Below are 26,632 nucleotides of genomic sequence, written 5' to 3'. Positions count from 1 at the left end.
GTCAACTAATGTGACGGCAGAGAGGACGGGTGTATTCACATCATTCTGTGCTGAGGTTATGAAAAATGTCTCTCGGATGTTGAGGAGGTTTACATTTTGAAGAAGTACCTACAAGTATTTCCATTACACTGGTTGCAAGGCCTGCTGAGGAGAAGCTTTTTGTTTGGCTGAAGCTGTTTCTCATGAGGTAAATGAACAAGCTTATTCTTACCAGTAAAGAATCCCACTGCTGCTTACTTCCCATGACTAAGCATTTCTTTTCAATCTCTTTGTGTTTCTTCACAAAATTTGCATTTAAACTGTAGTAATGATTGAACTCTCTCTCTCCCATAGAGTGCTTTTTGTCATGTCTCTTGCTGCTCTACCTCTCTTTCACCTCCAACCAGTCATGGCGGATGGCTGCCCCTCACTGAGCCTGGTTCTGCTGAAGGTTTCTTCTTGTTAAAACTTAGTTTTATCTTCACCATGGCTGCCAAATGCTTCCAAATGCCTTTTATTGTTGAGGTTTTCTTCTCTTTCTAATATCTTAGGGTCTTTAACCTATAATCTATAATACACACCATGCGGCAAATATTGTGAATTGACGCTTTATAAATAAAATAAAATTGAAATAGAATTAATTACTTTTTAATAGGAGCTTGGAATATAACAACACACCACTCAACACTGGTAACCAACACTGGTAATGCCACCCAACACTGGATAGTAATATTATAGCCCTGATTTCTGTTCACCATTTTCTTTCTTAGGGCTGGGTGAATATGAATTAATGGAAAAAATAATAATAAATTTAAAAAATAAATAAACTATGCACTTAACTTACTCTGCATTCATTATTAATCAAATTACCCTGTGCTGTAAACTAAAATAAGCAATTGCAGAAAACAACATTGCGCAAACCACACAGTTAAAATGATAGAACAGAAATATAAATACTGGGCGCGATTTGGTTTTTGCACCGCCCCTTAATATCAACCGGAACCAATGGAATTACAGTCTGTCTGCTGTGAGCGCAAGTTGGCTCTGTGATTTATTTCTTAACTGAAACTGTGAAACCTACACGAACCCCTCCTCTCCTCTCCGTCTTCTTCTTCTCTCCTCAAACTGTTTCCATCGTCCTCCATCTCCTGTCAGACCCCCGCAGCACTGACCCGACAGAGGAGGGGGACTTTACCCCTGATGGTGTTTACGCCCACCGACTGAGGTCAATCTAGGGGAAGGTCTGCCGTAAATTGTTGATTGGATGCCGCGGACGGACAGCCAATTTCTCGCCAGTGCTGTTCCTGAGAGGAGAGCGAAGCTAAATGTGAGCACCTGAAGCACCATAGGGTAAGTAACCGCTTTAAACCAAATTGAAAAGCAGATTTATTCTTTCTTTTTTATTTTTTTTTATTTTATCTTTTAAATATAGAAACCTTTGTCAGTTCAGATAGGACTGGCAGCGTCTTAAGGGGAACTTGTTGCCATGCTTTCAACGCTTTTCTGTGATTTTTCATGATTTTTCTTGGTTCCAATATAGAAGATTGACAAGTTCGTTTTGCGGATGAACGCCAGCAGGGGCATGGTGACATTTTATTTTTGAAATAAAATCACGGCTTGGATTTTGGGTTAATACGTGTTTGGAGTGTATAAGTGCTTATTACCCGGAATTCAAAATAAAGTCAAGGCATGCCTCAAAAGGTATGTCTCGTATTATTGCTCATTTAATGCTTTCATTTTTTTTTCATAAATACACTGAAGTTTTCCTGTTTCCGTTATTAAAATAATAATAATAATGATGCTGATTGCAAAAACTACATATTCAGTCGCTCTGTTCCATAATAGTCCTGTCAAAGAAAGTCTTATAGAAAGACTCCAGTAGCTGTATGATTCACAGTATTATATAGTTTACATTCTTTTTTTTTTCTGCCGATGTATTTTCAGATATCTCGGTAAAAGATGTTTGTAATGTTATTTTAGCCTGTAACTATTCTTCTAGGTTGCTTGAAATTGTGAATTTATTTACTCACCTTAGTTTGTTATTGGAGAGTCTGAGCATGATTGTCAACTTTACCATATTTTCATTTATTATAGGTTGGTTTTTTTTTTGTTTTTTTTTTTTTTTACCTCAGTCTTCGGGTGTTGCAGAAATAAAATCAACTTGCCTCCAAATGAATTGCAGAAACAGATCTTACTGTAAATCTGAAGTTCTCATTTGGGATACCCTCTAGTGGTTGCAAAGTGGCATTAGATTTGTTTAGAGTTCTCTCAACAGCTGAAGGGTGTGTTTCAGTAATGCTGTATTCCCTCAAATGTGCATTTTAGAATGGTGAAAATTTGTAGATTTGGCAGGGGACGGGTGGTTAAGTGTGTAAACAGGAGCAAACCCTGGTTATGTCTACACTTTAAATGTTTGTGCCATATGGGCACTTTGACAAATCAAATTTGACTCTTAATGAAATGGAGAGGATGCAGTTATCAGTCTGTTCACACTGAAACTGTTTATCCTCAGCAGTCGCTTAGAAGTGGCTTCCAAACGCTGCAGTGTCTCATTTTAAATAAAAGATGGAGAAGATGGAGAAGATGTCAAATCGCTTCTTGAATAGAAGATGTTTATTTTTGGTGTGGAGCGTCACCCGGGGATCACATCTTCTCATGCAACACTCTCATGTGCCACATTGGTGCAAATTATTCCTTCTCCCACTTGCTAATCAATTTATTGGTATTTCTACCACACACAAGATTCTTATTACTTATTGACTGACCATATATTACCACAGGGGGCTGTGAATCCCTATTGCAGCACTAATATACTAATGACTTATATCTATATCTATATTTTTTTTTCTTTCGTGGCTCAATTAAGTACTAAAAATTATTATTTTTTTCTCCACTGTGTAACAAAATACACAAATAAACCATGCTGTGATTTTATTTGTTTCCAAAAGTCAATAACTGCTCCTTAAAAACATATGAAAAAAGGAGGCAAGGGAGTTCAGGGAGTAATTGGGAGCTGAAGTAGGGTTAAGACGCTGAATATTTACTGGCCTCATCTCAGCAGAGAGCTGATTATACTGCAGCTGAACATCTGTACCATTCCCAGTGGCTGGGACTTGTTCCTCCCTCTCAGTGAAAGAAATAAAAGATTTATAGCAGGCCAACTCACAGCCTTAGTAAAGCTGAGGGAAAATTTGAACGCATATTTTTTTTTCTTTCTCTTCTATGCGTATTTTTTTGCCGTTGAATTGGGGGCAGGCAAGGCCAAGAATGTAATAGACCTGTCAAGCATCTCCAGAGAGGAGCAACCAGCAGAGGAAGAGAAACAGGAGATTGGGCAGGAGGAGAGGGAGATAAGAGAGAAAAGGGCTTGTGAATGTTACTGAGTTGGGACAACAAGGGCATCACTCAGCATGGTTTTGAAAGAGTGAGCTGATTAAATAATGTAGTAAAACTGCTACTTGGAATCTGATTACATAGCCCACAAAAAGTAACAAACTTGACTGTTGCAGCAACAATTGGGTATCATTAGTTCATAATATTTAAAAAAAAAAAAAAAAACATCTGTTACCTGTGCTTACTTTTTCCCTGTTAATTAGAGTCAAACTAAACTAAATGTAACCTGCAGGATCAATTTACTGATGTCTTTTCACATCAGTCTCATTACATCCTGTAGCGCACCATATGGGAAAACAGGTTTCCATCCATGTTTAATTATGCATTTTAACTCATGAATGTTTAAACATGTGGTCCATCGAAGCACTCATGGCCCAAATGTGGAGCCTGAGGCTGGGTTGGGGGCAGATGAGATGAAGCTGGTTACTTTGTCTTAGTTCATAATAAAACAGTTGAAAAACCACCACAGTAATCTAAATTAAGCTCACTAATAAAAAAGAGATTAATCAGATTTTGAATTAATTTTCCTTTTTAAATTGGCTCTTGCTTTATGTTACATGTAGTGGCCTCACACGTTTTTATCTTCAAGCGCATTGTGTCTGTTTGATGCTTCTTTCTGAATTTGAAATGTATAACTCTGCTTTTTAGTGCAACCATGTTTTCTCACAAAATTTTCTATGAATGTGAGAGAGCGAGGTTTCATGTTGCTCAGACTCAGTTTACACATCATGGATGTGAATCTGCACAAAGTAAATCAAGGTTTTAATGAGCAACACTGTCAAAGGTGCTGCATCATAACAGCTGCTTGAATCACAGCTGAGTGTTTTTTGGCTTCTGTGTTTTTAGCAAGAAACATCTGGGGTGTCTCACTTTGTTGCTTCTTGCACGAACATAACTGTCTCATTACAGTTTGACAAATGCGCTCAAATTCTTAAATCAGGATTAGATACTTCTGCGGTACAAATCTGAAAACCACCACATTGTTAACTTTTTATCTGGAAACAACTTTAATTTTTGTTGTGATACTCTTAATTGTATTAAGGTAAGTCAAATAAGACGTCTTTCACTACAATAATATTAACTGGAAAGGATTTCAAACCAACTTCCACTTTTTCTACACTTTTTCACTTGTTTTATATTTCCATTTTCAGTGCTTTGTGGCATTGCTCATCTGTGTTTGTCAAAAATAGGGTGCATGGTGGTGCAATGGTTAGCACTGTTGCCTCACAGCAAGATGATCCTGGGATTGATTCCAGGATTCGTGGCTGTGTTGAGTTTGGATGTTCTCCCTGTGTCTGTGTGAGTTTCTTCAGGTACTCTTGTTTCCTCCAGCAGTCCAAAGATGTGCACATAAGGTTAACTGTTGATTCTAAAGTGGCCGTAGGTGTGAATGGCTCTCTGTCTCTCTGTGTTAGACTGGTAATATGTACAGTGTATGGCTCCTCTCACCCTGGGATATGCTCTAGCCCACTTGCAACCCTGAATTTGATTAGGAGAAGAGGATGGATGCTTTTCTGGCTGTAATTGTCATTTATAGTGAGTAAATACACTCACAGGACACTTTATGACGCACACATAACTAGTAATGGCCTTAATCCTTTGTGGTAGGGATTCAAAAAGGTGTTTAAAACATTCCTCAGAGATTTTGGTCCATATTGAGATGATGGCATCAGACAGTTGCTGCAGATTTGTCAGCTTCACGTCGATAATGTGAATCTTCCATCTGAGTACAGTGAACTCATTGTAACGTTCAAGAAACCAGTTTGAGATGATTTGAGCATTGTGACAAGGCATGTTGTCCTATTTGAAACAGAAGATGGATCTGGCTAAAAACAATACTTAGTATGCTGGGGCTTCAAGATTAAATGCTCTTCTGCTGCCTTGGTTGTAACAACTGGTTATTTGAGTTACTGTTATCTTCCTCTCAGCTCAAAGCAATCTATTCTCATCTCACCTCTGTTATCAACAAGGATTTTTTTGCCCAGAGAGCTGTTCTTATTGTATATTTTCTCTTCTCAGATTGTTCTCTAGAAAGTCTGGGACCAAAACCCATTCTACACTCAACAAAAATATAAACGCAACACCTTTGTTACTGCTCCCATTCCCCATGGGATGGACGTAGAGACCTAAAATTCATTCCAGATACACAATATAACCATCCTTCCCAAACAGTGGTCACAAATCAGTCCAAATGTGTGGTAGTGGGCACATCTGCTATATTGAGATAATCCATCCCACCTCACAGGTGTGCCACATCAGGATGCTGATCTGACATCATGAGTAGTGCACAGGTGTACCTCAGACTGCCCACAACAAAAGGCCACCCTGGAATGTGCAGTTTTGTCTCACAGCAAAATGCCACAGATGCCACAAGCAATGAGGGAGTGTGCAATTGACATGCTGACAGCAGGAATGTCAACCAGATCTGTCGCCCGTGCATTGAATCTTCATTTCTCAACCATAAGCCGTCTCCACAGGCGTTTCAGAGAATATGGCAGCACATCCAACCGGCCTCACAACCGCAGACCTCGTGTAACCACACCAGCCCAGGACCTCCACATCCAGCAGGTTCACCTCCAAGATCGTCTGAGACCAGCCACCCAGACAGCTGCTGGAACAATTGGTTTGCACAACCAAACAATTTCTGCACAAACTGTCAGAAACCGTCTCAGGGACGCTCAACTGCATGCCCGTCGTCCTCATCGGGGTCTTGACCTGACTCCAGCTCGTCGCCGTATTGTGTATCTGGAATGAATTTTAGGTCTCTACGTCCATCCCATGGGGAATGGGAGCAGTAACAAAGGTGTTGCGTTTATATTTTTGTTGAGTGTACATTCAAAGTCATCTTTCTTCCTCATTCGGGTGCTCAGTTTGAACTTCAGCCGGTTGTATTAACTTTGCTTCTATATCTAAATGCATCGAGTTGCTGCCATGTGATTGGCTGATTACATAGCTGTGTTGACGAGGACTTGAATTGCTACACAAATAAGGTGGCCAGTGAGCGTAAATAAAAATGAATCAGAGAAAATATACACCACTGGGACAAAGTGATAAGCTTAGAAGTTACTTTATCATTTCAATTCAAGATGATAAATATGCAAGTTATACAAACATCCATTTCCAGAAGTTGTCGAGCTTGTACTAAGTGGGAACCTTAGGGAACCAGGCTGCTGTATTTATATATGCATGGTTTGCTTTTCTCTGTGAAAAAGAGTTTATGCTAGCAGACATGATTGCACGGTAATGTGAAGTAAAACCAATGCACTGATTAATGGCGGCCTTTTAATTCCAATCACTGAAAATCTGCCCAATTTATCACTTTAGTTTGGCAGTAGGTCTAACAACATGTACTAGACAGAGCCAAATAGGTGTACTTATTCATAATTTTAACCACTGAGGCTCTCCTTTTGTATCCTGCTTGTATTTTTTACATTTTAATTAATATCTTGTTATGTTTCACATTGCAGAAGTTGACTGTTTTATGAGAAAATGGTTGAGACATCAGTGGTATTCACAAACACTGAAATAAATAATATAAAATAATGAATAAAAATAATCTTTTCAGAAGTTTATAAAAACGTTTAATTGCAAATAAATCTTTTATTGAATGTTAATTTTATGTTGCTTTTCTTAGATAGGCGTGTTTTTAGACATAAATGTTCTTCATAGGGATTTTTCCACAAAGATATTCATTAAAAATAAACAGTTCTTATAATTACATCTTCTTATCATCACAAATTGAAAAATACGGAATGAATACATATGTATGTCTTGCCCAGAGATCTTCATGAAAACACATTTTTGAGTGAATAGGCATGTTAGAGTTAATGAAAGGCCATTATCTGGGTTTATAGAAGAATCTGTCATGGTCACATGGAGTTTTCATGTTTTCATCAATGTTTTTATCAATCACACATTAATTATGATTTTAGGCTTTGAGGCACATTTTTTTCACCACCCTGTTGCAGTAGGTGCAACATTTTAAATTTTGGTATTATTTTTCCCAGCTATCAATGTGATGTGCTCCCTCTCTTAAAACGACATAGCTGAACATAGCTGATTCTTTACACTATGATGCATCTTTAGCCCAAAGTCTCACTTTGTGTTTGGATTGCAAAACAAGAATTACTTTGCTTAAAAACAGGAGATAATTCTGTGACTAAAGCTTCTGGGAAATGTTTATGTTGTGATTAGATTGTTAGTCATGAAATATTCCTCGCAAGTTAAATCTTTTTCTTAGTAATTTGTGTTAAAAGTATTCGAGGTTCAATGTAACTTTTGTAGTTCAGTTCAAGAAAAAAATTTAATAAAATAAACAATCAGTTGCTTGGGACAAAATATGCCCCAGCATTGTTTGAAGACTTCATCTTCTCATTCTTATTATTGCAGTGCTTCAGCAGCTTTACAGAAGCTCTGCAGTCTGTCACTGGCAAATAGCTTTTTTCCTAGTTTTGCACTCTGTCTTGGGGCATCTTGCTCTTTGATGTTTTTAAACTAATTTGTGAAAGAGACTGAGGTAAGATGAGCTCGGTTTACAGTTGCTCAAATATGACTGCAGGAAAGTTGTTTATTTTGAAGAACAAATGTTTTAATTAAATATTCTTGCTTTAAGTGTTTGGTGTTGAGAGAGTGAGCTCAAAAACAGGTAAAGATGTCAAGGAAATTGGCTGAGAATCTGTACTGCAAACAGGTGATTCTCTAGTGAGCAAGTGAAGATAGCAACTAAAGAGTTTTTCCATGATCTGTCAATCATCTTATTGCAATTTATGTTGCAGCTGATTCTACAAATTGTCTTGAATGAAAAAAAACATTGTTTTTCCTGCATATTTTACAGCATTTACTACACACACACACACACACACACACACACACACACACACACACACACACACACACACACACACACACACACACAAATACAGAGGTTACAGTGGGTCAGATCAATCCAGAACAGCAATCCGACAATTTCAGTTAATGAGCAATAAAATCTGATAGGCAGGCTGATACTGTCGAATGAATGAATTTTTCATGTGCTTCCAGTGACTGCATGGAGATAGTTACTCAGTAATAAGAAAATAATGACATCCCATGGCCTGCTTACACCTAGAGCACATCATGCAGATATAAACTTGTGGTTGTGGTACTTCAGTATATAGGCAGAAGAGGTGCCTTTTTAAAGTGGCAGGCACATTCTGAGTGGGAAAAACATGTTATTGTGAAACCCTGAGTGATACAGAAAATTGTAAGAAAGAGAGGACAGGGGAGGGAGATGAAACTATTTTCAAAGGAAAGGACTGCAATTTTATAAACTAGATTTTAAAATCTTATGTCATGTGCTAATTCATTTTGGAGTTTTTAAACCAGATTTTAGATCTATGCATGTTCTGTTGCTGAATCAAGTTTCTTTTTGAATGTTTTGAAAAACTAACTGAATCATAGTAATTTTGTGTTTGCATAAAATATGTGTTAAGAAGTTTAGTGCAGGTTAAAAAGGTTAGTGATGTGCTGTGTAGGACTGGCGCTGGGCTGGCTCCCTTGCACCAGTTAGGCTAAATCAAGGCTAAAAGACAGAAATTTAATTCAAGGTGATAATGTTGCTTAGATGTACTCACCAAACCCACCTTTTATACTATTCATATTGTCAAGGGGGTTGGAAATTTGCCATATAGATCTCTGATTGTATCTTGTGAAATCAATCACTTGAGATGTCTTTAGATGCTGTTGCCAGTGGTTTGTCTATTGCAGTGGTTCTTAACCTGGGTTCGATCGAACCCTAGGGGTTCGGTGAGTCGGTCTCAGGGGTTCGGCAGAGCCTCCACTGCGGAGGTCGCAGAGGTCCAGCCACGCCCGAATTATCGTGTAAATTTGTGATGACACGCCCCCTTCTGGCCATCACTGGCTGCAGACGATCATGCTACACTGCTTGGCCAATCAGGGCTGCGGGGAATGTAGCGCGCGCAGTAGTCAACATGTGAATGTCGTGGTAGTACTTCGCGTGATTTTTTTTAAACATTTTAATCCATACTAACTATGTCGGGCAAAAAAAGAAAGTGGTTGGACGAATATGTACAATATGGATTTACATGTATCATGGAACGTGATGGGAGTGAGCGTCCTATCTGCATGATTTGCAACGCCAAGTTGAGCAACTCTAGTCTCGCACCGGCAAAACTAAAGGAACACTTCTTGAAGCTGCATGGAGACGGGGAATACAAGAACACAACACTTGCTGAATTCAAGGTGAAGAGAGCCAGATTCGATGAAAGGCCCACTCTGCCTGCTCTTGGATTTGTACCCGTTAACAAACCGATCCTCACAGCATCGTACGAAGTTGCTTACCTGATCGCAAAGCAGGGCAAGCCACACACCATTGGTGAAACACTCGTGAAACCAGCCGCGTTAAAGATGGCAAATCTGATACTCGGAACAGCGGCCGAAGGTAAATTATCACAAATTCCTCTTTCAAATGACACAGTCAGCGACAGAATAGAAGACATGAGTAAAGACATCTTGGCTCAAGTAGTCGCCGATCTGATTTCAAGCCCGGCAAAATTCAGCCTTCAGCTCGATGAGAGCACAGACGTTGCTAATCTAAGCCAGCTTACTGTTTTTGTGCGCTATGTGAAAGATGACATGATAAAAGAAGATTTTTTATTTTGTAAGCCTCTTACAACAACAACTAAGGCAGCCGATGTGAAGAAGCTTGTGGATGACTTCTTCGGAGACAACAATCTTTCATGGGACATGGTTTCTGCAGTTTGTACAGATGGAGCTCCCGTCATGCTGGGAATAAACTCTGGTTTTGGTGCGCTAGTAAAAGCCAATGCACCACACGTCATTGTGACTCATTGTATTTTGCACAGGCATGCATTGGCAACAAAAACCTTGCCTCCAAAAATGGCAGAAGTATTAAAAACAGTGGTGGAATGTGTGAACTATGTGCGAAATAGTGCTCTGAGGCACCGCATCTTCAGTGAGCTGTGTAAAGAAATGGGCTCTGAATTCGAGGTACTTCTGTACCATTCTAATGTTCGGTGGTTATCCCGGGGACAGGTGCTGAATCGTGTTTTTGCCATGCGTGTGGAATTAGCCCTGTTTTTGCAAGAGCACCAACACTGTCATGCAGATTGCTTCAAAAATCCTGAGTTCATTCTCATTTTAGCGTACATGGCTGATATATTCGCAGCTCTCAATCATCTCAATCAGCAGATGCAGGGTGGTGGAGTCAATATCATAGAAGCGGAAGAACACCTGAAGGCTTTTCAAAAAAAGCTAACGTTATGGAAACGACGAACAGAGAACAACAACTTTGCAAACTTCCCCCTTCTGGACAACTGTGTAAGTAAGGTCGAAGATGTGTCTGGAATCGGAGATGTTTCTGTATCCACGGAACTGAAGCAAACAATTGCAACGCACTTAGATGAGCTTGCAAAGTCTCTCGACAGATATTTCCCTACAAGAGAGTCATATCCAGCATGGGTGAGACAGCCGTTCACGTTTGCTGTTGAGACAACAGATGTCAATGATGAATACCTTGACGAAATCATTGAAATTCAGCAGAGCCAGGTTCAACAGCAACTCTTCAGAACAACAACACTCTCAACGTTTTGGTGTCGACAAATGGACAAGTATCCAATTATTGCTAAGAAAGCCCTGGATTTTTTTATACCATTTGTTACAACATATCTTTGCGAGCAATCCTTTTCGACGATGCTGGACATAAAAACGAAGAAAAGGAACAGACTTTTCTGTGAAAATGACATGAGACTGGCACTTGCCAAGGTGAAGCCACGCATATCTGAACTGGTCTCTCAAAGGCAACAGCAGAAGTCACACTGATTTGCAGGTATGTAATTTGTTGTAAGTTCATGCATTGTGTTGGTTTTGTTCTTTGAACAAGGTGATGTTCATGTACGGCTCATTTTGTGCACCAGTAAAAAAACATGTCTTGAATTTGAAAAAAAAAAAAAAATTTCACTAAAGAGGGGTTCGGTGAATGCGCACATGAAACTGGTGGGGTTCGGTACCTCCAACAAGGTTAAGAACCACTGGTCTATTGATTTGTTCAGTTGAACTTGTCTAGGATATGGGTTGATTAACAATGCAGAGTAGAGGTCAGAGTCAGTCAGTAATTGTAATGTGATGCTCATGACGGAGCGGGTGGTGCTAAGGTGGTAAAAGTCTCACTTAATTCATTCATGGACTAACAAGAAAATTCAAACTGTGATGCTGCCAGTCAGTAGTCCGTTTCAACTTCCTGTTGCCGATAAATATTTCATGCAGCTTTTTGCATGCTGTCGTACAGCCTCTGTGTTTGAGTGTAACAGAAGAGAGCCAAAGACTTGTAAGCGAGGGGAAGAGAAGTTCTTATATATCTATATCATGTCTCCTCTCTGCAAAAAGACATCAGTGCCAGGCTACTAATCGCATGTTTCAAAGAAAAGGCTAGTTTAGATGAGATGTGTTGTTACTAATGTTTTCATTAATTAAGCGTATTGCGTTCCTTCTTTTGTCTAAAGCTAAATATTTGTCTGTTTTAGTAAACGACAAAGCTAAGGTTGTTCTCTGCGACAGACTCCCTCTGGAATTGGTTTTAAGATTTTTTTTCTGCAAAAAACTGCAACAAAAACAACAGAAAAAGTTCTCTTTCTGTTTCAAATAGGTTTAAAATTCATTTACTCATTTGCTGTGTCTAATAGCCTGCTGTTTCATGAGTCGTGGCTATGTTTTGAGATCTCAGATGTCATTTTATTTATCCCAGCTATCAATGTGATGTGCTCCCTCTCTTAAAACGACATAGCTGAACATAGCTGATTCTTTACACTATGATGCATCTTTAGCCCAAGGTCTCACTTTGTTTGGATTGCAAGACAAGAATTACTTTGCTTAAAAACAGGAGATAATTCTGTGACTAAAGCTTCTGGGAAATGTTTGTTGTGATCAGATTATTAGTCATGAAATATTCCTCGCAAGTTAAATCTTTTTCTTGATAATTTGTGTTAAAAGTATTCGAGGTTCAATGTAACGTTTGTAGTTCAGTTCAAGAAAAAAATAAAATAAACAATCAGTTGCTTGGGACAAAATATGCCCCAGCATTGTTTGAAGACTTCATCTTCTCATTCTTATTATTGCAGTGCTTCAGCAGCTTTACAGAAGCTCTGCAGTCTGTCACTGGCAAATAGCTTTTTTCCTAGTTTTGCACTCTGTCTTGGGGCATCTTGCTCTTTCATTCATTCATTTTTCATTTATTTATTCATTTTCAGGCACAACAAATACCTATATTGAACATAAAATACACAAAACAAAAAACAAAACTTGCCTGAAAAAGGAGTGGGACGAAGAAAACTTATTAAATCCCACCCCTATACTCACTCATCAACAAAAAAAAACAATAAACTTCCCGCAGCTACGCCCATCATTGCATACAGAGCCATCAACAGCCCCGGGCAGATACAAGCATCTAAGCGGCAGCTCGCAACCAACAATTAGAGCCTTCATAACTGAATACAGAATATATAAATTATAAATTGCATTACCACAGGTAACAGGCAGTAATAACTACAAGTAACAAACACACATACATATACATACATATATATCTACACACACAAGTACATATATGTACATACATACGCACACTTTATTTTTTATTTTTTATTTTGGAATCCATACCAGCAATGGTAAGAGGACAGACATTACAGAGCACACTAAAAGCATCATTGAGTATACTGTGACCAGACCAACTGTTTGTAGAGAAATTTAAATCTATGAATATTTTTGCATTGTTTCAATTGTAAACTCAGACTGTTCCAGATTTTCACACCACATACAGACACACAAAAGCCTTTACGGGTTGTTCGAGTTCTGGGTAATTTGAATTCTCCAAAGCCTCTCACATTATAAACCTTTTCTCGAATTTCAAATCTAGTTTGTAAATTTGCCGGTAAAAGTTTAGTAAAAGCTTTATACAAAATTATGGATGTATTGTAATTAACCAGATCCTGGAATTTAAGTAACTTTGCCTGAAGAAAGAATTTGTGAGTATGATCTAGATAACCAGCCTTATGAATAATACGCAGTGCTCGTTTCTGTACTGTGACTAATGGATTAGTTGTATTTTTATATGTATTTCCCCACACTTCCACACAATATGTAAGATATGGAAGAACCAGGGTACAGTACAGAGTACGAAGTGCATCTTTATCAAGGAATTGTTTCACTTTGTTCAAAACTGCGAGGCTTCTGGAAATTTTGGTTTTTATGTGTCTGACGTGGGGTTTCCATGAAATTTTGTTATCAATTATAACTCCCAAAAATTTGTTTTCACTCACATTATCAATTGGTACACCTTCAATGATAATTGGTAATTCTATATTATATTTTAAATTACCAAAAAACATTGCTTTAGTTTTATTTATATTTAATGATAATTTATTTATGTCCATCCATTTTTTTAATTAATTTTAGCTCCCTGTTTACAGTCATTACAAGATCAGTATAATCATCGCTACTGAAAAATATGTTGGTGTCATCTGCGAACAGTATGAGTTTAAGTACTTGAGAAACATCAAAAATATCATTTATGTATACATTGAAAAGTTTTGGTCCCAACACTGACCCTTGGGGAACACCACATGTAATACCAAGTTTCTCTGAATGGTAATGCCCTATGCTAACATATTGTTCCCGACCTGTTAGGTAACTTTTTAACCAGTTACCAGCTTTCCCTCGAATACCATATCTTTCCAATTTATCCAGTAAAATTGAGTGATTGATTGTGTCGAAGGCCTTTTTGAGGTCAACAAAAATACCAACTGCATATTTATTTTTATCCAGTGTATCAGTAATTTCTTCTACTGCCTCAATTATCGCCATTGAAGTGGTTCTTTGCGTTCTGAAACCATACTGACCAACATTTATTATTTGATGTTTTTCAAGGAATTTTTCTAATCTTGAATTAAAAAGTTTTTCTAGAATTTTTGAGAATTGAGGCAGTAGAGAAATAGGCCTATAATTGGTAAAACTGTGTTTGTCATTACTTTTATATAGTGGTATTACTTTCGCAATTTTCATTTTTTTTGGAAAACAACCGGACTGAAATGATAAATTACAGATATATGTTAAGGGACTAGCAATATTCAGAATAACCTGTTTAACTACAGACATATTTATGTCATGATAATCCATTGAAGACTTACTTTTACATTTTAATGTGATATTTATTACTTCTTGCTCATTTGTAGCTGAGAGGAACAGTGAAAAGGGATTTGATTTTATATTACTGATATTTTCATTTTTATGACACGGGATGTCCGCTGCTAGTTCAGGGCCAACATTTATGAAGAATTTATTGAACCCATCGACAATATTACTCATGTTGTGATTTTCACCATTTGTATCAGTAAAATATTCAGGATATGATGTTCCAGAAGATCCTTGTTTAATTAAGTTGTTTAACACATCCCAAGTTCCTTTTATATAGTTTTTATTTTCATATAATCTTCTTCTATAATAAAGTTGTTTGCTCGTTCTTATAATATCAGTCAATTTATTTCTATTATGCTTTATATCTTTGTTCCACTTCTTTTGTTTTTACTTTGATAAACTGTTTATACAGATTGTTTTTCTTTTTGCAAGCATTAATAATTCCTTTTGTGAGCCAAGGACTTTTTATCTTTTTTTTCTTTGTCATGTGTTCGTTTACAGGACAATGTTTATTGTACCACATAGTAAAAATATCTAGAAAATTATCATAAGCCTTGTCCACATCTGACTCTTCATACACCGAACTCCAATCTTGTTGTGCTAAATCGAAATTGAAGGCATGAATTGCTTCTTCATTTATTGTTCGCTTTGCTATCATGATCTTGGTATCTATTTTTTTTAAATCACAGTCACACAAAGTAAAAACTGGTAAGTGGTCAGTTATATCACAGACAAGCAGACCACTATTAATTTGGAAATCCATGACATTAGTAAAAATGTTGTCAATAATAGTGGCGCTATGTGATGTTATTCTGCTTGGCTTTGTTATTGTTGGATATAGTGATAAGCTGTACATTGTGTCAGTAAAGTCATCTTTGATGTTGATGTTTTGAGATCTCAGATGTCATTTTATGGTAAGGATTAGGGTGCGGCTCATGATTAAGATCGTCATCAGTCGACACTACTGGGTTGTAAACCACATTCAGCAAACAATAAATTCTTTTGATGGCACACAAATGAGTGTTACATGTCATTTCAGGATACTGGGGTGCTGAGTCTAATGATTCCCCTAAAAACAAAGATTCCTAAAGAACATGCTTGTCATTTGCGTCATTTACAGAACATAACCTGCCATCAGATTCAGTGTGACATTAAAATAAAGTCTTCACATGAAACCCAATTGACAGGGTTTTTTTCTCATAAAGATTGTAACATTATGATGCAAAACTTGTGCAGCATAAATCAATTTCTCAGCACTTCATCTGTATGCTGACAACAATCCACATTTCTTCCCCCCAAAAATATGGAGCATTACTTTGTTTCTGAGCAATTTCTCATGAATTATTCTGTACAGCCCACAAACTGGGTTTGAGCAACAGCTTGCACAAACACCCTACTCCTGATGGCCCTTTGGTCAAAAGAATTGCACCGTCCTTAGTTCACCCTTCAAATTGAATTACATCAACTAGTTGTGGATTACAGTACCACTGTGCATCAATATCGCCAAAGGGAGAGCATGGCTTATAGAGAGCAGTCAGTGAATAATGCATCCTAAAAATACAAACAAAAACGAGGCAATTAATAAACTAATGTTTTCACACAGCTCACCCAACACACTGATGCATGCATTGCACATGTGGATTAGTGTTTCTCTCACTGACCTAACATCAATAATTCTTTTTATGCTATGGACAGGTTATGTAGGTAAAACCTTTGTGTATTGAACACTGATAATACATACATAATTGATCAAATATGACTGACTGTGTTAAAACTTTCATGGGTGGAAGGCATGTCAGAACAAACAGAATACTGACTCAGTGATGAGCATCCATACGGCTTATAAATGCTATAAGCTGTCACAGTGCAATTATAGTTTATATATGAAGTGTGTGTGTGTGTGTGTGTGTGTGTGTGTGTGTGTGTGTGTGTGTGTGTCGTCATTAATTCAGAAGCATGCTGGTCAGTGAGTATTAGGATGTTCAGTTAGTATTACATTACACATGTAAGTGGTAAGTGGTTCTTCTATAGCACTCTCCTCTACTAAAAAGGCTTTAAACAAAATACCTCATATACACAAGCACTTTTTTCCTACACTTAAGTGCTTTCTAGCAAATACTCTGATGGATGGTTTGGAGAGCAACTTGTGGTTCAGTATCTTGCACAAGCATACTGCATGCACACTGGAGCAGGCAGGAATTGAACAATCGATCTTCCAATTAGTAGATGGCTTGCTTTAACTCGTGCATGTCTAATTTCCCCTATGCGTTTACATGAAAGGTGTCATGTTGGCAGCAACGAATCAATCTAAAAGCTGAATTCATGGATCATATTACTCTTTTTCCACAGAAAACACAGAGACATTATCCTGTGTTCCAAAGGTTGCAGGTTAGTGGTGTAAAAGAGTTCGAGCAGCAGATTAGAATGAAGTACGCTAACATTTTATACGGTTTCTACAGCATCAAACTAATTTGAACGTATTCCTCTGACAGTGCAATGCACAGTTTGTGTTTCATGTGGTTTTAGGAAGCTACACATATAAAAGGTACACCCCCAGCAGAGAATCTATATCACACTTAAAACATGCTGTAAATAAAAGAATTAGTGAAAACGTGGGGTGGGGCTTCCATCTGATTTTTAACCCCCTCGGACCATAACCTGCTCCTGACTGTTTTAGTTTTTGCTCTGGCAGCTGCAGACTTCCTGTTGTTTAAGAGTTTGAGAGTAAAGATTGAATATAAAAACAGATTTGAAACATAGGCTTGGTAAAAATTTGATCACATCACCAATTACAGTGTGGGGTTTGTGTTTTAGGATCATATATTAATGCTTTCAGAACAATAAATTTTTTGCTGCCAAGAGATAGAAAATCAAGGAATAAAGTTGGGTCTCATAGTTAATATTTATTACTGACAGCCATTAGAGAAACACAAAGAGATGCTGCTTTGCTTTGGGCCTCAGCTTTCTTAATTCATATACAGACATAAACCCAGAATGATTTGCAGTATTTTTAACACTGTCTTTGCATAATTTTTAACCCTGTAAGACCCAACCTATCGAAAACAGCCAGAAAATTCAAATTCTTTGGAATTTAGATGTTTATTAACCCTTATAACAAAATCCACAATTTCTTTTTGCTGTATCATGTTGCGTATGATATATTTTTATTACATATTTATTATATATATTTTTGTATCACATTTGATACATTGGGCATTTTTGGCAACTTTTTGTTAAAAACAATGTTAATTTTATACAAAAAAGGAGAATTTTGTCCATAACATTTTGAAAGTATGGCAAGTGTTGATCATGTTGATGAGATAGAGGTCTCAGAAACTCATATATCATATATGATACAAAGGGCATTATAGGATTAAATGGAAGTTGATTGTCTGTGATATAAGAAATATGATTAGCTAAATAAGTTTTCCTTTTTACAAGAAAACATTGCGTAGCACCTTTTCTGGCAGCATAACCACCTGCAGACAGCAGCGGGAAGAAATCCAGGCAATAATGGGAGCGTCAAAACTAACTAACTAAAAACTAACATAAAAAACTGAGTGTGCAGTATCCAATGATTTTCCTTTACTCTGTGCCCTTTGTGTGGTTACAAAGCTGTCTGTCTGAGGTGAGACCAAAGACAAAGTTCCAATAATAAGCGTTCCTTCGTTCTCCTTTCCTGTCAGAAAAAGTAGCCACTCATCTTTGGATCTATTTTAAAAGACAGAATCAAATGCACAGTGGGCCATGAAGGGCCCCACAGTAATTATGTTTCTCCTGCTTTTTTGTGTCATTAATTTTCAGCCTGACCATGTTCACTGGAGCAAGATGACTTTACCCAACAAGTCAGACGACACCTCCTCCCCCTCCTTCCCTCTCTCTTCCCTTGAACATAATTTCTCTGTCTATGTCACCAATGACCCCTCGTACTCCCCCATATCCTTCCCCACATCCTCTTCCTCTTTGCTGACTTCCACCAACTGCACCAGCTCTGCTTCACCCTACTCTCCACCATACAACTTCTATGCGGTGCTGTTAGTCCTCCTGATCTTCTGCGTGGTGTTTGGTAATGTGCTGGTGTGCGTGGCGGTGTCTCGAGAACGTGCCCTGCAGACCACCACCAACTACCTCATCGTCTCACTGGCTGTTTCTGACCTGCTGCTGGCCACGCTGGTCATGCCTTGGGGCGTATACCTGGAGGTGTGTGCACTTGTGTTTGTTTTCCCGTCTTTTCTTGTTTAATTTTTTGTGGTTCAGAAGAAAGACAAAAAAAAAAAACAGAGAATCAAATCCTTAGATGCAATGGAAATCAAGAGGATAAGAGTGTTCGGTAGTTTTCAGCCTTTTTCGAACAAACACAAAGCAAATGAGACCAGTAATATATTAGATAAGAATATGAGCCGACTGATAACCAGCCTTCCAGAATTTCACATATGCTGTTTTGTCTAGCTTCTTATAGTAATTTCAGTAGCTTTGGTTTGTGGACTGCTGGTTGAAAATGAACAATACAAATACATTTTTGTTAGTATGAAGTTACCAGAACAACATTATGGATAAGATTGGTATGGTAATCAAGAAAATAATAGGACTTATTAATAATGCGCATATTCTTTTGGAATAACCTGTCAGGTCTTCTCACATTTTGGTTTGCCTTTTGTGTTTTATTAACAAAAGGGGAGAAAAGCTTCCGTTGTGTATCTTTGCTTATTATGCTTCCTTTGTTTTAATTCTATTTTTTCTTTCTTTCTGTTAGTTATTCTGCTTGATTTTTTTTTTCTTTTGAATTCTGAAATTTGTCTTAGTTGTCATCAGTTCTCCGGGCACTTTCTGTCCTACCATATCCCTTTGTTTGTCCTGAGTTTAATTAAAGTTATCTTTTTGTTTGTGTAGGTGATGCCTCTGTGTTCTGTATATTGGGTCCTCTTTTTGAACTTCAAACAACACAAAAATACCCACTCACATTTACAAGATCAGTCAACGTAATGTTACATGGTTCCTTATCTTTATTTTATTATAACCTACTCAAAGAAAGATTGAATCAATAAGTGTTTTGGCATTTTTGGCTATTAAATAACACATACCTTTGTCACATATCAGATTGGCTATTGATTATATCACTGATTAATTATTTAATAATTATAAATACTGTTACTCTGTTTTAGTCAAGAATAATTATTGTTTTTTTTTAGATCCAAGGGACTTACTTGAATTATTATTTTTAAATCCTTTGGTGCACAGCAGTCACTGTTAGAGTGCAAAATACTTATTTCTGCATTATTTAGTAGGTAAACACAAATCCTTTGTCTTTTTCTTTCTGACAGTCTTTGTAGTTAAATTTCAAAAGGAAGTAATGATCTTTATTAAACTATTAAAACTCAAATTAAATATTGAATTATCCAATAAGAAGCAAAAGTTTGAACCAGCCTGGTTAATATTGATGTGCTGCACATGAATAAAAATGTACAAAATGTGATACCAGGTTAAAAAAATGAAAGTGAGTTATGAGTGAGTAAAACTCATTTGCTTTGTTGAAGGTGGTAGGAGAATGGCGATTCAGCCTCATCCACTGTGACATCCTGCTCACCCTGGACGTCATGATGTGCACAGCCAGTATCCTCAACCTCTGCGCCATCAGCATCGACAGGTGGACACTTGCCTAAAAATTACTCTCACATTATCACCTTTACTGCTTGTTTGTTCTCTTTTCTCTTTGTGTCTCCTCTTATTGTTGAGCTCACCTCACTTCTATTCTAACAATTTATCTTCCTCTTGAGAATTCCCTTTCAGCAGGAGAACAAGTTATTCTGTTATAAACTAGTTGAAATTATATGTCATTTTTAACCAAATAACATGACAGTAAATCAGTATGGTATTTCTTCCACCTAATCTTGACCTTTATATTTTTTTTTGGCTGGGTTATGCAAATAAACGCTAACCAAAGAGCATGCATATACATACATTACCTATACAAACCCCACTAAAAACTGCATTGCCATCATCCAGCTGTCACTGAGTAGCCAAATAAAAACTTCTTTCTGCTGCAGTCATCTATCTGTCCACCTTGTAATGACAGGTTTTCACAGTTGCAACCCTAATTAGTATTTGCTTTAGTGGAACCATATAAAAAACCTGATTAAGTGTTCCACCTCACCTGATGCCCTCTTAATGGTCCGGCGAGAGGTGGCCAGACACCCAGCGGGCAGACAGTCTGCAATTGGGTCCTAATTCTTCTGACAAAGTAACACATTTAGACTGCACCACTTTGGTCTTGTGTAATTTTTTTATAGCATCTAAGGATAGTCTCTAAATTGTTTTTGTTGAATCCACAGAGAGTAATTTATATATAATTCAGTAGCAAAGCTGTCAGGGCTTAAAGCCCCCAAAGTGACCCATTACAAGGACACAGGGGTGAGGTAAAGTGCTGTGATTTAATTAACTCGAGCACTTTGTATGCAAAGTCATCCAGTGTATTCTGCAAAACAAGAAATAGGACAAATCTAGATAATGATTGTGCAGCTAGTGTGGAGTCATTATTTTGTATTTTACTTTAGGCTTCATGTTCCAAAATTGAACTTTGCTATTTGGGCTGTTTGGGACCTGATGAATGTAAAAACAAAGAATTGCCTGATTTTTATATTTTACCTGATTTTTGTTTCTGACAAAAATGAAATCCACATATGAGGGCATTTGTTTTCAATTGAACAGTGGCAGCATAATGTCCTTGTAAATGGATATCAGGCCCTTGTGGAGCAACATTTAATATTTTGGTCTGCACAACCCAAAATGTGATGTCCACATATGTGGACGCCAGGTCCTAGGAGGTCAATTAGGTGCAGAAATACATTTGTTTCCTCTGCATTGACGTGCATGTCAAGACACAACCATAAGTTAACGTGTAGGAGGCGCGTTAATGTGTCTGTGTGTATGTATTGTTGCAGATATACAGCGGTGGCAATGCCATTGCTCTACAACACCAGATACAGCTCCAGGAGGAGGGTGGCGGTGATGATTTCGGTTGTGTGGTTCCTTTCTTTTGCCATCTCCTGCCCTTTACTGTTTGGGCTGAACAACACTGGTAAAGGGTCATCTGATACTTTTTGACTTTTTCAGTGCTCAGCTGTAAATTGTTTTCTTTAAAATTATAGAACTGTTTCTTTTTTTTAATACAAAAACAGTCTTTCCAAACTGTCTTTAAATTTGATTATTCGTCTTTTAAAAATATAATGCTGTGACATTTCAATATGTTGGCATCATCGATGGTTAAAATTGTCTCACAGTAGTAGCAGTAGGGAAGGTGCCCAGCAGCTAACCTTATTGGAGAGCTATGAGGTAGAGAAGCATAGTCCAACTCCACCTCTAGTTACATGCAGACCCCGACCTCCTTATCTATAAACACTGGGAATTGGTGCTGTCTAGTCCATTTGACTCTGCAGTGAGCACGAGTTGGTGATGAAGGACTTCAGCTTTCAAAGCACTCACACTGAACTCAAAGGCGGCCACTTGAGAATAAGTGGGGAAACATAGAGTAATGCGAGGGTGAGCAAGAGGCATCCGGCAGCCTCAGTTGTGGGTCCAAATGCAGCAAGATACCAAATGATGTAAGTCAAACTGTGAAAAATATTCTCTCTCCCCAGAAATGTGTTGCTCGTAGATTACAGCACGGCATTTGAAAGGTGCTCTGTGCATTGCTTTTCATTCAGTTCCAGCGCCAGCGTTTGAATGTAAAGGATCACATTGCATCATTGGTGGCTTGCAAAGCGACCCATGGCTCATGAGTTGGGAGTTCGCCTTGTAATCGGAAGGTTGCCGGTTCGAGCCTACCGCCTACTGGTGTTGGCCAGAAGTGGCGCGACATGGCAGCCTCGTTTCTGTCAGTCTGCCCCAGGGCAGCTGTGTCTACAACTGTAGCTTGCCTCCACCAGTGTGTGAATGGGTGGATGACTGGGTGTGTAAAGCGCTTTGGGGTCCCTAGGCAGGACTAGTAAAAGCGCTATACAAATACAGGCCATTTACCATTTGCAAATGTAGGTTTGATGAAACGCCAATGAAAACAGCGTTTTACTTCATGAGTTAACATTTTTAACATGGTGTCCAAAAAGTTTCAAGATCAAGAAGAAATGAATGAGTTTAATGGTAAATTCAACTGATGGTTATTACAGCTGACAACGAATGGAAACAGATGACCAAAGTTAACAGCACCTTTAATACAGAATAATTGAATATGTTGTACTCTTCCATACATCTTTACTATGATTATCATAGAGTAGATTTGCCCACCGCCAACCTCAACTGTGCATCAGTGCAACAGAACTGATTCATGTTTCTAAGATGGACTGTTCATCAGTTTTTAGGGTAGCAGAGCCACAGATTCCTATTTAGGATAACTTGAGTGCCATCTCACTTGTCTTTATGATTGCTCTGATAATAGTTAAATTCTGCACCAGTTTAAATCCTAGGTTAACCTCTCTTGCCTTTTGCCTTTGTACTTTACACATAGACAGATAAATCTTGCAATTATCCCTAAAGGCTTCTGTACTATATCCATTCTTTGCCCTTTTTCTTTTTTTCTGCTGCACATTAGCTAATCGTGAAGGCACCATGTGCAGCTTTGCAGACCCGGCATTTGTGGTGTACTCATCTGTGGCCTCCTTCTACGTTCCCTTCATTGTAACATTGCTGGTGTACGCGCAGATCTGCCTGGTGCTGCGCAAACGTGGCAGACGCACTGCCCCGCCACGCAGACACGGTTTGCTTGCGCAAGGTGCGGCTGAAGCAGAAGGTCACCGACACAGGAAGGTAGATTTCATACCAAACTAATGTTTATCAAGCTTGAGTCAAGTTTGAGTTTTCTTCCAGCCATTTTGCAATTGTAACGAGATAGAAAGTTTAGATGAAGTCAACAACAGTCTTCATCATATTTGAAAAACACTTTTGTAACTTCAGATACACACACTTCATCTCATGCACAGTGTAATTTCCATAAGATGACACTAGATTCTTATCCTACCAGCAAATATATTTTACTGTGAGATATCAGTTTCCAGTTCTTTTTTGCATTATCTTTTCTTTTCAATATACATGGCATTCTTCCATTTCAGAATAAGTGTACACAACCAGAAGATGTGAAGCTGTGCACCCTGATCCTGAGACCTGCCTCTGCAACCCCACAGCGCAAGAAAGTGGTGAGGGTCATAACTTAAGCCAGCACTCAGTCCAAACAGATTCTCTTTTTATTGTCATTTTTATGTAATTCTCACACAGAGCCTGGTTAAAGAGGCGGTGGTTCACCCTCTTGAAGTGGAGCCAGGTCATTTCCTGCCACAGAATGAGCAAGGTCTGGCTCCTCCGCCTCCTCCTCAGGCCTCTTCGAAATCTGGACGACCCCGGATCTCCCTGTCCATCTCGGTTGGACCTGCTCCTGTTCTCCCCTCAACCGTGACACGATCGGCTCTGACACCTCGTCCTCCCACCCTTGAGGATGGCATGAGGGGCCGTGAGGGATGGAGGGAGCGCAGTGCAGGCAAAGAGAAATGGGGCATCACCAAGGAAAGGGTGAGAGGGAGGCTGTCACAGCAGAAGGAGAGAAAGGCGACTCAGATGCTTGCTATTGTGCTCGGTAAGCAGTGGGAAATGCAGACTTATTAATGAGGTGTTCTCTGCACCACGTGTGCATGCTCAATCTTCACTTGTAGTTTGTCACACTGTGCACTGGTGCATTCACAAACTCTTTCTACCTGAAAGCCAGACCATTCCTAAGTCTCTATGACATTGTTTTTCAAGATATTCTTCTATATCTAGTGAAGGCACAGAACACATCTAAGCTAACAGAACAAAGTTAATTAAATTTAATTAAGGCTTATTTATATAGCGCCAATGTGTACTATAAGGTATTCAGTACTGCATCAATCAAGTGACGGAGGTTAATGAGAAGAGAAAAAGTAAAACACAGAGAAACAGGACAAAACACAAAACATGAGAGTGATTAGACAAACATATGATGACATTGATTAATGATATTTCTTTGTTCTTTGTCTCCATGCTTTGTCCTGTTGCATGTTTGTTGTCTTTTTTGGTCTATGTGTGTGTGCTGGTATATAAACTTGTGGAGAGTGAAAAGTGAGAGTGGAAGAAGTGCTCATGCATCACATTAAGTCCCGCAGCAGTCTAAACCTATAGCAGCATAACTAAAGGAACGTTCATGGATATTTAATCCAGCTTTAACTATAAACTTTATGAAAAGGGAAAGTTTCTTGTCTTATCTTTAAAAGCAGAGGTGTCTGTCTCCTGAGATGGCTCCACGGGAGAGGGTACTCCTAGCTGATTGTAGCTTGTCCCATGTATCATCACATTTGCTCAGATGCCTTCATCTTATTTAGGTATTTTCACAAGTTTGCTGAGATTGCATACAGAGAGCAATAAAAGACTAAATAAAAATTAAACCAAAAATATGGGTTAAAACCAGCAATCATGAAATGTTTTTTAATACATAAAAGGTGACTGTAGATGTTTACTGTACAATAATTCCCTTGAGCCAGTTCTGTATCGCAAAAGGAAATGCAATCACCTTTGGCAGAATGAAGAAAAATCTAGATGAAATGTGTCCCGAGGGCTTTATTCTGAATAACTGAAAATAATTTGATTTCTCCAGATGAAAGATTTTAAATGTAAATTTGGAGCAAGTTTTCCTTATGTCAGTTGGAGAAACAGTGATGAATGTTAGCATTCACAGCAGCAGTTTTTATGGCCTTTATTATTTATGACTTCTGACTTGATTGTATTTTTCTCACCAAGCTCATTTTTGTTGTGTGATTTATGACATTTGGCAGTTCTGACTCTGAAACTGGGATAGATGATATCCTCTGTCTGTGTATTTACTGACTCAGTGGTTTTATGAGGGTGTGCAAACTACAAATGTACAAGTAGACAAGATATTTAATAAATTACATCCTTGAATGATTTCTGTGACACACAAAGACATAACCCCCGTCTTGTCTTTCTTTCAAAGGTGTGTTCATTATCTGCTGGCTGCCTTTCTTTCTGACCCATGTACTGAAGGCCCACTGCAGAAGCTGCTGCATCTCACCCTCCCTGTACAGCGCCGTTACCTGGCTGGGATACCTCAACAGTGCCGTCAACCCTGTCATATACACCACTTTCAACATTGAATTTCGCAAAGCCTTCATCAAGATCCTGCACTGCTAGTCCAAAAGGATGAGAGGTGTCAGTTGTCCAAAAATAAAAAAAATAAAAACGCCTGACATCAATTTGAGTTCTGAGGTGAGAAAGAGCTGAGTAAGAAGCAAAGATAAAGAAGTGTGTGGCAGGTTTGATGTGCAGAGATGGGAAGTGAGACAAAAGAGTGGACAGCTGATAAGTCGAAGTGGGACAAACTTTTCAGAAAGTGAATGACAAGAGAAATGTAACAAATAGCTTACACAAGACTGAAGAAAGAAACTAGGAGGCAATCACAAAAAAGCGTGTGACAAGTAGAAGACAGGTGCACAAAACACAAACAAGCGGGAGATATTCAAAGAAAAGAAGACGTGTGCTGCGTTGTACAGATAATACGCTTGTCAAGAGAATTACTGAGGACCGGGAATCTCAGAGCAGCAGCTTGACTCAAAAACTTAGTGTAATTTGGACTCCAAGAAACGTGACTGTTTTTCCAATTTACTGGAAGACTTAAGTCGTACTTGTATTTTCTTGTATCACTGACAAAAAGCACCTTATCAGTTTACATGTGCTTGTCTTTCCCAGAGGACTGGAATAAGTCAGGGGAAAGGGGGGAAAACAGCTTGCGTACAGCTTAAAACTCTGACAGCCAATGATCAATAATGTTTCATACGTCTTTTAAAAAAAATCCCCATTGCATTGTGTAACAATTATTGATTTGGTGACTGAGCAGTAACAGTCAAGACAGCTTTCATGCATTTTAATATGTACAGGTCTTTCTCTAAATAAGTTGTTTATAAATGTAAAGGTGAGTGTTGTAGACTTTGCTTTAAAGTTTTGTGGGATGTACAAATAATCAAATAAAAATCATTTTCATCCATTA

At 38.3% G+C, this 26,632-nt stretch overlaps 2 protein-coding genes across 3 annotated transcripts; both read left to right on the top strand.

Annotated features, from left to right (window-relative positions):
* Nucleotides 1–945: 945 nt before the first annotated feature.
* drd2l (dopamine receptor D2 like) lies at nucleotides 946–26,632 on the top strand. Of its 2 annotated transcripts, none has more exons than XM_085291383.1 (8): nucleotides 946–1,329; nucleotides 18,382–18,777; nucleotides 20,112–20,221; nucleotides 21,516–21,652; nucleotides 23,159–23,373; nucleotides 23,676–23,756; nucleotides 23,839–24,193; nucleotides 25,583–26,632. In XM_085291383.1, the coding sequence occupies exons 2-8, from the start codon at nucleotides 18,406–18,408 to the stop codon at nucleotides 25,777–25,779; spliced, it is 1,467 nt and encodes a 488-aa protein (XP_085147509.1). In that variant the 5' UTR covers nucleotides 946–1,329; nucleotides 18,382–18,405; the 3' UTR covers nucleotides 25,780–26,632. The 2 variants fall into 2 exon arrangements, with proteins under 2 accessions (XP_085147509.1, XP_085147508.1); XM_085291382.1 differs by having other exon boundaries at nucleotides 23,676–23,759.
* Nucleotides 9,463–11,211, top strand: LOC146563963 (protein FAM200C-like). The gene has a single exon (XM_085290198.1). The coding sequence runs from the start codon at nucleotides 9,463–9,465 to the stop codon at nucleotides 11,209–11,211; it is 1,749 nt and encodes a 582-aa protein (XP_085146324.1).

The sequence above is a fragment of the Mchenga conophoros genome, linkage group LG11, assembly GCF_057382185.1.
Source record: "Mchenga conophoros isolate Kocher_MC1m ecotype Shallow Benthic linkage group LG11, M_conophoros_male_GT1.1, whole genome shotgun sequence".
Lineage (NCBI taxonomy): Eukaryota > Metazoa > Chordata > Actinopteri > Cichliformes > Cichlidae > Mchenga > Mchenga conophoros.
Note: the sequence above shows the minus strand (reverse complement) of the source record. Positions and strands in the feature narration are given on the sequence as shown.